The 10,125-nt window shown below is 68.0% G+C and overlaps 1 protein-coding gene across 1 annotated transcript; it reads left to right on the top strand.

Annotated features, from left to right (window-relative positions):
• The first annotated feature begins 882 nt into the window (after positions 1-882).
• Positions 883-9,833, top strand: DENND4B (DENN domain containing 4B). Its single transcript, XM_062598118.1, has 27 exons — positions 883-1,723; positions 1,836-2,088; positions 2,189-2,258; positions 2,499-2,668; positions 2,751-2,992; positions 3,167-3,233; positions 3,327-3,385; positions 3,491-3,635; positions 3,725-3,900; positions 4,101-4,201; positions 4,320-4,535; positions 4,620-4,765; positions 4,870-5,009; positions 5,079-5,202; positions 5,440-5,646; positions 5,734-5,862; positions 5,960-6,104; positions 6,185-6,358; positions 6,432-6,913; positions 7,098-7,220; positions 7,306-7,478; positions 7,661-7,802; positions 7,929-8,174; positions 8,247-8,352; positions 8,441-8,606; positions 8,689-8,753; positions 8,831-9,833. The coding sequence occupies exons 1-27, from the start codon at positions 1,425-1,427 to the stop codon at positions 8,974-8,976; spliced, it is 4,512 nt and encodes a 1,503-aa protein (XP_062454102.1). The 5' UTR covers positions 883-1,424; the 3' UTR covers positions 8,977-9,833.
• The last annotated feature ends 292 nt before the right edge of the window (positions 9,834-10,125 follow it).

Here is a 10,125-nt window from a genome sequence, read left to right on the forward strand (position 1 = left end):
GGCTTTCGGGGGGCAGCTTGGGGGGTGCAGGCGAGAGATGGGGAACCCCTGATGCCCCGGCCCCAGGGGTCCCGTCCCGCGTTTCCTGGGGGTGATGCGGGGGGGGTCCCGTTCCCCTTTCCTGGGGGTGATGGGGGGTCCTGTCCCCTTTACCTGGGGGCCATGGAGGGTCCTGTCCCCCTTTCCTGGGGTGATGGAGGGTGCTGGGGCAGTTTCTCCCCTGCTCGAGGTAGGTTACGGGAAGCTAAATCGGGAACAAGTCCGTGTCTCCGCAGCCTCGGGCGTCACGTGGTGTGGGGATAAAAATAGCCTGGGTGGCATTTTGCCGCGCGTGCGGCCCCCCGGGCTCCAGGGGGGCCAGGAAGTGGCCGGGAGTGGGACAAGCGGGATGGGGGTCCCTGGCCCCAGTGCAGGGTTTGGGGCCGGGGCCGAGCCCGGCTGTGCTGCGCTGCTCTGCCCCGGCGCGGGGGCTGCTAGGGCTCGTCGGCGTGGGGCAGTGCCGGCGCGCGCGGGATTTCCTCCTCCAGGCTGTGAACCGGGGCCGCGGCTCCGGGCTGGGAGACGACGATGTCTCCGGCTCCCTCCCACCGGGCTCTGCCATGCGCTGGCGGCGTTCGGGGCTGGGCCAAGCCTCCCGCCGCGCTCGCCCGCGCAGTCCCGGCCGGGTGCTGGAGACGCGGTGCGGGTGTTTGCAGCTCCTTCGCCTGCTTCCTTCCCCTTTCCAGCCGTCCCTGTGCAGCTCCCCGACAGCTGTGCAGCACCGGTTGCTCTGCGCCCACGGCCTGCCTGGGCAAGCGGGGGGCTCTGGGGCCGGGACAGGGGGCACTGGGGGGTCAGGGCAGAGGGGCGGGGGTCTGCGCTGGGGGGCAGCGCGCTGAGCTGGCAGGGAGCCGCGCCGGGGGCCTGCCTGCTGTGCCGGGGGTCGTGCCGCAGAGCTGCTGGCCCCAGGGGCGTCCCTGCCCAGGAGGCGTGTTCGGGGGTGGGGGCACGGCTCCCCGTGGCCGCCGAGGCCGGGGGTCCCCGGCGTCCCCGGGCGTTTGGCAGCGCTCCGCAGCGTGACCGGCAAACAGGAAGCCTCCTCCCTTCCCGTCCCCGGTGCTTTTGCCCCGTCAGCTCGGATCGCGGGCAGCTGTGCCGCCTGGGCTGCGCTGCTGCCTCTCCCCACGGCTGTGGTCCCGCTGGGGGGCAGCCCCACACCGCCCCTCCTGCCCTGGGCTCCCCTCCCGGGGATCACGGGAGCACGGTGATGGGGCTGTGAGGCGCCAGGGGGAGGTGGCGGTTGTGGCTCGGCGGCCACCCACACGCTGGGCCGAGCCGGGGATCCCGGCGCCGGGGGATCTGTGTGCTGCCGGGGCTGGCCGCCATCCCTGCCCAGCGCCCGCTGACCTGTCCCGCTGCCTCCCCAGATGCCGTGAGCCGCGGCCATGTCGGACGAGAAGCCGCCGCAGCTGGTGGACTACTTCGTGGTGGCGGGGCTGACGGACGCCTCGCAGCCCCTGGAGGAGGAGAGCCAGCAGCACCGCCCGGCGCGGCCCAGCGAGCCCATCACGGACGTGGCCGTCATCATCCGCTCGCAAGGCGAGGAGGTGCCCCATGGCTTCACCTGCATCGAGACCACGACCTCCGGCCACCCCGTGGACCTCAATGCCGGGCTGCTCAACAACCCTCAGATGTACATATGCTACAAGCGGGGCCGGGACAAGCTGCCCCTCATCGAGCTGGGGTGAGTCCTGGGGCCACCAGAGCATCCCTCCTGCCTGGCTCCCCCTCACCCCAGCAGCAGCAGATGGGGACCGACCTCCCTGGTGCCCATCTCACTCCTGCTCTCTGCCCAGGGTGCACTATGAGGGGAAGGACCGCCCGAAGCCAGGCTACAAGATCTTGGACACAACGCCCTACAGCCGCTCGGCCAACTTGAACTCGGGCGGGCCGGGCCACCAGCGCACCTTCCTGGTGTACCGGCGGGCGGCCGAGTCACAAGGCCACAACACGTTGGGTGTCACCGACATCTGCCTCGTCATGCCCAGCAAGGGCGAGAGCACCCCCCACACCTTCTGCCGGGTGGACAAGAACCTCAACACCAGCATGGTGGGTGCTGGGGTGCTGGCCATGTCCTCCCATGGGTGGGTAGGAGTCCCTGGCTGCCGCAGCGCCCACCCGTGCTGACCACTCTGCTCCCTCCTTGCAGTGGGGCCCCGCATTGTTCCTGTGCTACAAGATTGCAATGGCCAAGGCCAACACGCTGGTGTATGAAGCAGGTAGGGTCCTGGAGGTGGCACGTCCCTGCTCAGGAGGTTTTTGCTCTTCGCAGTCACTGGGGCTGTGCAGGGGGTTGAGGGCTTGTCTCAGACCTGTAGCTGCTGCATCGCTGTACTGCTGCGTCACTGTACCCCCATGCAAGCCTTCACCCTTGGAGGGCGATGAACTGTCCTTCCCAGCTCTGCCCCAGCTGCCCTGGGCTCAGTGGGCTCCAGCACACCGTCCTGCTCTCTTCCCAGGGCTCCTGGGCCGCTACCCTGAGCAGGACATTGAGTCTTTCCCTCTCCCTGAGTCGGTGCCCGTCTTCTGCCTGCCCATGGGTGCCACCATCGAGAGCTGGCCGGCGGACACCAAGTACCAGCTGCCTGTCTTCTCTACCTTTGTGTTGACCGGTGCCTCGGGCGACAAGGCAGGAGGGGCCGGGGGCAGCGGGGCGGGGAGGAGAGGGGGAGCGGAGGGGGCTGGCCGCACTGACGGGCCATCCCGCGCAGGTGTACGGCGCGGCCATCCAGTTCCACGAGGCCTACCCACGGGAGCGGCTCTCCGAGAAGCAGAGCCTGCGCCTGGGCCTGCTCAGCGTGGTGGACCGGCGCCCCATCGCCAGCAAGTCTGTGCAGACCCGCAAGAGCATCTGCGTCCTCTCCCACTGGCCCTTCTTCGACGTCTTCCGCAAGTTCCTCATGTTTATCTACCGCTATTCCATCTCGGGGCCCCACGTGCTGCCCCTGGAGACGTGAGCGCCGGGCCCAGGGGTGGGAGGGCACATGGGCATCCCCGCACAGGACGGGCCCTGGGGTGGGTGGGCAGAGGGGAGCTAGCCTCTGGGAGGAACAGGGTGAAGAGCCACGGGGAGAACGGCAGGGTGACGGGGCCGTCGTCCTTCCCCAATGGGCTCTTCCTCCTCTAGGCACATCTCCCACTTCATGCACAATGTCCCCTTCCCGTCGCCGCAGCGGCCACGCATCCTGGTGCAGGTAAGTCCCTGAGCTCCTGGCTGTGCGCTGAGGCCTTGTGGGGATCCTGTGCTGGCCCCCCAAGCTGCCTACATGCCTCGTGTCTCTTCTCAGATGTCTCCATACGATAACCTGCTGCTCTGCCAGCCAGTGTCTTCCCCACTGCCGCTCAGGTAGAGCTGTGGGGGGCAGCTACAGGGCTGGGTGGACCTGGGGTGCCATGCGGCAGGGGCGGCCGAGCCGCCGTGGCAGCCCTGAGTGACGTGCCCCCACCGCAGCGGAGCCAGCTTCTTGACGCTGCTGCAGAACCTGGGCCCTGAGAACGCCGTGACGCTGCTCGTGGCTGTGCTCACGGAGCAGAAACTGCTCATCCACTCGCTGCGCCCTGACGTGCTCACCAGTGTGGGTGAAGCCCTGGTCTCGGTGAGTGCCGGGGGGGCTGCAGCGTGGCGTGGGGCAGGCTGGGCCGCTCCAACCCGCGGTGCTGATCCCCGCCCCTGTCCTATCCCCAGATGATCTTCCCCCTGCGCTGGCAGTGCCCCTACATCCCGCTGTGCCCGCTCACGCTGGCTGACGTGCTGTGTGCTCCCGTGCCCTTCATTGTAGGCATCCACTCCAGCTATTTCGACCTCTACGACCCCCCAAAAGATGTCATCTTTGTTGACCTGGACACCAACACCATCTTCCAGTAAGTGGCCCCTAACTGGGCCTCTCTTACGGGCAGCCTTTCCCTGCCCAGGCAGAGGCAGCACCGAGACCTAGTGGGTACAAATGAGCTCTCGTGCCCTGCGTCGCGGTGCTGAGCCAGGGTGCTGGGGTCATGGGACGCTGCCTGCCGTGGTGCTGGCACCCAGCAGCCCTCCTTCGTGCCTGTCTGCCTGTCCCCAGGAGCGAGGAGCGGAAGCTGCTGTCGCCGCGGGCCCTGCCCCGCCGGCCCTGCAAGGTGCTGCTGGCCTCGCTGCACAGCCACTTCCAGCAGCTGGATGAGAGTGAGTGGGAGCTGGGGGGCAGTGGGGAGCTCGTGGAGGGCCATGAGGATGAGCAGAGCCTGGGGAGCGGCCTAGAAGAGCTGGACAGACCCTGTCCCCTGCTTGCTCCCTTTCCCAGTGTACAACAAGCCGGTGGAGGAAGCCTCACTGGAGTTCCTGCTCACGGATTACGACCTGGTGTATGGTCGGCGCAAGCAGCTGGAGCTGGAGATCCAGGCCTCCTTCCTGCGCTTCATGGCCTGCTTGCTCAAAGGCTATCGCTCCTACCTGCAGCCCATCACCCAGGCCCCCTCGGAGAAGACCCGTGACTCCAGCAACCTCTTCTTCCTGCAGGGTGAGTCTTGGGCAGGCAGAGACTAGAGGGGCAGTGGGGCAACCCCAGTGGTGGCCTGACCTGCCCCTCTGTCCCTCCTTGCAGGCTTTCTCAAGTCCCGGGATCGGGCATACCAGAGGTTTTATGGGCAGCTGCTGCGCACGCAGCTCTTCACGCAGTTCATCGAGGACTGCTCCTTTGCCAGCGACCGCTACACCTGCCTCGAGTTCTTCGACACCTGCGTGGACAAGGTCAGCCCTGCTGTCGCCCCCACTGCAGTCCTAGCCTGGCTGCTCCTCCTGGGAGCAGGGCTGCACCAGGGGAGCCATGCTGGAGCATCCCTGCTCCCCTGCAGGTGCAGGTGGACCTGGAGAAGCCGGAGGACGTTCCCCTGATGGAGCTGGATGACTCGCACGGGAGTGAGCACACTGTGTTCATCATGCCCCCTGAGGAGCCGACAGGCCCTGACGGTGCTGAGCTGCCCGCACGCTACTGGTGAGCCCCTGCCACTGCGCCTGGCCTCGCGGCCCCTGTGGCCCCCAGCTCAGCATTTTCTCCCCCCAGCTACGATGGGTTCCCCACCCTGCGCATCGATCTCCTCGAGCGCTCCCAGGACCAGCTCATGGCCCAGCTCTGCCAGGCCAAGAGCAGTGCCCCCAGCAGCCCTGCCCCACGCAGGACTAAGCAGGTAAAGGCCTGGCACTCAGGCTGATGGTGCGATGAGTGAGCTGGTCTTAGCTGAGCTGGACGGGGAGGGAGCCAGAGCCAGGCTTGCAGGGTGGAGCGTAGAGGGATGTGGAATCATGGAGCTGCAGTGCCAGCTGGAGTGGGTCAGGAGGCCATTGAGGCAGTCATTGCTGATGGGGACAACTTGCTGCCCCATCTGCATGTCCCAGCTTCCCTCTGCTCCTCTCTCTGTACCCAGGAGATGAAGGTGGCCCAGCGGGTGGCACAGAAATACTCCTCGGTGCCCGACATGTGGGCCAAATGCCTGCTGGGGCACTGCTATGGCCTGTGGTTCATCTACCTGCCCACGTATGTGCGTGCGGCCACCTCCAAGGTCCGGGCACTCCAGCTGGCCTATGAGGTGCTCAAGAAGATGGAGGCTCACAAAGTGGTGCTGCCGGATGAGGTAAGAGACACAGCCCCCCACCCCCCCGGCCACGGTGGGGGAAGTGAGAGGACGTGGCCACCCCTTGGCCCCACCCTGTGCCCCCAGGTCTGCTACCGGATCCTGATGCAGCTGTGCGGGCAGTATGGGGAGCCGGTGCTTTCGGTGCGCGTGCTGCTGGAGATGAAACGCGCTGGCATTGTGCCCAACACCATCACCTATGGCTACTACAACAAGGTACCAGTCTAGGGGGACGCAGGCAGCTGGTGCCAGTGTGCGGGGTCCCTCCTCGTGCGTCCGGCCCATCCCCGCCACGGCTCTTTCCTCCTTGCAGGCGGTGCTGGAGAGCAAGTGGCCAACGAGCACGCAGGGCGGGCGCTTGCGCTGGGCCAAGCTCCGCAACGTGGTGCTGGGGGCGGCCCAGTTCCGGCAGCCCCTGCGGCAGCGGGAGAGGGAGCGCCGCGCCGCCACGCTGCCAGGTGCGTGGAGTGCCTGGGGCCGGCCAGGAGGCCGCGGACGGCCCCCTCCCAGCCCCTGATGGCCCCTCCGTCCCCGGCAGACGGACCAGCCCCCGCAGCCCCAGTGCCCCGGCCCCGGGCAAGCCTGCAGCGCCAGACCACCTGGGCAGGGCGCAGCCTGCGGGACATCCCCCCGGCCCCCCAGCTCGTGAAGAGCGGCAGCCTCAGCTTCCCCCACAGCGAGGCCACCACGCTGGAAGCCGGCGTTGCCCACAGTGAGTGGGGCAGGGCTGGGCCGGGGGACGCAGGGGCTGCGGCAGCTTCTCACTGCCCTCCTCTTGCCCGCAGTGATCAAAGCTCTGGGCGTGCTGGAGCCCGGCGCGGACTCCCTGCCCGTGCTGCCCCCCTGGCTGCGAGGGCTGCGGGATGCGGCACCCAGCTCCGAGGACGGGAGCCTGTCCGACGTCAGCTTCATGACAGATGAGAGCGACCGGCTGACGCTGGACAGTGCGGACGGGCAGCTGGGTGCCGAGGGCCAGGAGGGGCCGGCCGCACCAGGGGCCAAACCTTGCCGGCGGGACGAGAACCACAACAGCCTGGCAGGGAGCACGCCGCGCCGGGGGCTGGCGGCCAAACTGCAGCAGCTGCTGTCACCCGCCAAACGGCCCTCGCTGCGGCACACGGCCAGCATGGAGCACCCCGGCAGCCTGCGGGATGCCGGCTCCCTGCGCCGGGCTTCTGAGCAGCGGGATAGGGAGCCTCCACCGCGCCGCAGCCCCATGGAGACCCTGCTACATCCCCGAGAGCGCCCCGAATCCACCGCCTCCGAGGTACCCCCCTCCCCAAATGGGCTCCCAACACCCCAGTTCCCTGCAGGTTTCATCCTAGGCCGTGGAGATGCTGGTGGTGCCCAGGGCTGTGCTTTGCCTCCCGCCCTCCCCAGCACCAGGCAGTGTGTGGGGGCTGAGCCGGGGGCTGTGGCTTCTCCCCTGCTCACGGCACATTTTCCCCCAGAGCTCCGTCTCACTGGGCAGTGAGTTCGACCTGTCGGATACGTCGCTCTGCAGTGTGGGCTTCCACAAATCCTCTGACCCGCTGACTGAGGCCGTGGCCGGACATGAGCCGCCCGCCGTGGAGGTGAGCGCTGGGTCCCCGTCCCTGCCTGGGGGCTCCAGGGTGGCACAGGACAGGGACTGGGGCTGACGCTGCTGCCGCTGCCCAGGTCCTGCTGTCCAGCTGCTCACGGTGCCAGGGCTGCGACTCGTTGGTGTATGACGAGGAGGTGATGGCCGGCTGGACGTCCGATGACTCCAACCTTAACACCACCTGCCCCTTCTGTGGCCGCTCCTTCGTGCCCTTCCTCAGCATTGAGATCCAGGACTTCCAGCAGCTGAGGTGAGAACAGCTCCAGGTGTCCAGCGAGGCTCCCGTGGACCCGCCTGCACCCTGGCATCCCCCTGTCCCTCCGTCCTCCGAGGGAAGACTGCTGCCCTCGTGTCCTGCTTTCCGCTCGGCTCCCCTCTGTCCCAGCCCGCCCCGGTGCCCTTGGTGTCTCTAAACGCCTCCTTGCCGCGCAGTGTCCCTGCGGACGGCTCCGTGCTGCCTCCTGCCGGGCTGGGGCCCGTGCTCAGCGACCGCCACCGGTGCCTGGCCCTGGATGAGGCTGAGCCGGAGCCAGGGGCGGCCCCCGGGCTCTGCAATGGCTCCGTGGACTCCACGGTATGGGATGGCTCGAGGCCAGGGCGGTGCAGCCCTGCCGCAGCGGGGGCGTGCGGCTGGGAGCCGGAGCGTGGCCGGGGCCAGGCGGTGCCCTGTGTCCCAGCGCCCCGTCCTCGCTGCCCGCAGGCGCTGCGGGGCCCTCCGCGGCAGTCCGAGCGGGTCGCCTTCGCCTACCTGAGCCCGCTGGTGCTGCGCAAGGAGCTCGAGAGCCTGCTGGAGAACGAGGGCAGCGAGTTCCTGGCGCAGCCTGAGCTGGTTGACAGCCACCCTATCATCTACTGGAACCTGGTCTGGTACTTCCAGCGCCTGGGGCTGCCCAGCAACCTGCCCCGGCTGCTGCTGGGCTCGCAGCACGTCGTGGCACCCCTGCAGGTACCCGGGGAGCTGGCGAGGGCGCGATGGGGGTTGTGGGCCTGTCCTGGTGCTCACCACCGTCTCTCGCAGGCTCAGCCCTCGGACACGCTGTCGGTGTGCGTGCGCCTGCTCTGGGACGTCCTCACCCCCGAGCCGGACAGCTGCCCCCCACTTTATGTGCTCTGGCGGCTTCACAGTGAGTGGCGTGGGGAGGGCAGGGGGCCGCAGGCGGGCTGCGCCTGTGGGGCAGCGCTGACCCCCTCCACTTTTTCCCCCGGCCCTAGGTAACATCCCCACCCGGCTGCAGTCCTGGCGCCACCACAACCACCCCTTCTCGCTGGCCTTCCTGGAGGCCGTGCTGAACCACGTGGGGCTGAGCGAGGTGCACAAGGCCATCGCCCTTTTCCTCGAGACGCTGGCCACGCAGAGCAGCCCCCGGCACCTGCAGAGGTACCACCCCGGCCCCCCACCCCGGCGCCCGCGTGGGGCTCCTCGCCCCTCTCACCTCTGCCTCCGCCCTCTCCCTCCCCAGGAGCATCTACCGGGAGATCCTCTTCCTCACGCTGGCGGCACTGGGCCGGGACCACATGGACATTGGTAGGTGGGGGCGGTGGGGGAGGCTCTGCTGGCTGGGGCAGGGACCCTGGCAGCGCTGACAGCCAGTCCCCCTGCAGCTGCCTTCGACAAGAAGTACAAGTCAGCCTACAACAAGCTGGCGGGAAGCCTGGGCAAAGAGGAGCTACGCCGGCGGCGGGCTCAGCCCCCCAGTTCCAAAGCCATTGACTGCCGCAAGAGCTTCGGAGCCACCCTGGAGTGCTAGAGCCGGCCCTGTGCAGGGCAGGCAGTAGGATTTGGCGCCACGCAGCAGCAGAGAGGGAGGCTCCCGCATTCTGCGGTTTTGGGGCCGGGGGGAGCAGGGCCCTTTCTCCTCCCTGCCGCACTTTAGTTTTGCCTGGCTATGAGGGAAGGCTCCGGCACCAGCCCGGGCACCTTTGCCCTCCCTGGGCCAGGCAAGGGGCAGCTCTCCCCGCTCCCAAGCTCTCGGCCCTGGCGGAGGAAGCTGCGGGGACGGGGGTGTCCCGGCCGCTCTCCCTGCACTGGCTGCGGTGGCACTTTGTCCAGCCGTGCGTGCGGCACAGACACTGGAACAGAGGGGCCAAGCTGGTGGCTGCTGTCTGCTTGGCTCCTCTATTCAGCACCCAGTTCTGCTATAGCAGGGGATGGCTGGGGTCACGAAGGTCTTTTTTTATGTCAGTGTTAATATATTTTTATTTATTTATTTTCCTGCTTCCCCCCCCCACCCCAGCCCCCTTTTCGCTTGTGCTGAGAGCTGGGATGGAGCCAGGCAATGAGTGGGCGCTCAGCCCCTGTCCTGGGATGTCCCGGGGGTGTTTTGTCCTCCCGCACGGCTGTCCTGGGCCTGGGTGTCCGTCCTTCTCGCTGAGGCATGAAGAAATGCCCCAACCCAGTTGCCTTCCATGCCCTTCTGCCCGCTTGCTCCCACACTGGAAACTTCCTCCCCCTGCTAGTGGCTGGGAAGGGGCAATTTGGGGCCTCAGCGGGGAGGGGGGCCAGGGGCCGCCCCGGCGTTCACACTGTGCAATATGGAGCCCCCCTCGCCCCGGGGTTCAGCTGGGTTTGGTGGGTGTGTAAATAAAGCCGCTTCAGTATTTTCTCCGCCGGGCTCCCTCGCTGCCTTCCTGTGGGGTGTCGCGGAGGGTCTGTGGGACCGGCCCCCGGTCCCAAGCCTGAGCGATGCTCGCAGACCGGACTGGCGCGAGGGGAGCGAACGTGTTCTCCATCGCTTCTGGGGGGCTGGAGGGGCAACTGGGGCAGGGTCTCAGGCCGGGGGGGGGGGGCTCTACCGCTCCCAGAGCCCCAGGGTTTGCTGGGGCCGGGGCTGCGTCCTTGTCCGCGTGGGGGGCTCCCTCCCGCCGGCGTGCCCGGTCCTCTCCCCGTGGGTGGTTTG

The sequence above is a fragment of the Rhea pennata genome, chromosome 31 (assembly GCF_028389875.1).
Source record: "Rhea pennata isolate bPtePen1 chromosome 31, bPtePen1.pri, whole genome shotgun sequence".
Taxonomy (NCBI): Eukaryota; Metazoa; Chordata; class Aves; order Rheiformes; family Rheidae; genus Rhea; species Rhea pennata.

Coding starts and splice junctions, on each gene's coding strand:
- DENND4B (XM_062598118.1), top strand. CDS start 1,425: ATGTCGGACGAGAAGCCGCCGCAGCTGGTGGACTACTTCGTGGTGGCG. Junction 2,089..2,188: donor AGAACCTCAACACCAGCATG/GTGGGTGCTGGG, acceptor CCCTCCTTGCAG/TGGGGCCCCGCATTGTTCCT. Junction 3,386..3,490: donor TCTTCCCCACTGCCGCTCAG/GTAGAGCTGTGG, acceptor CCCCCACCGCAG/CGGAGCCAGCTTCTTGACGC.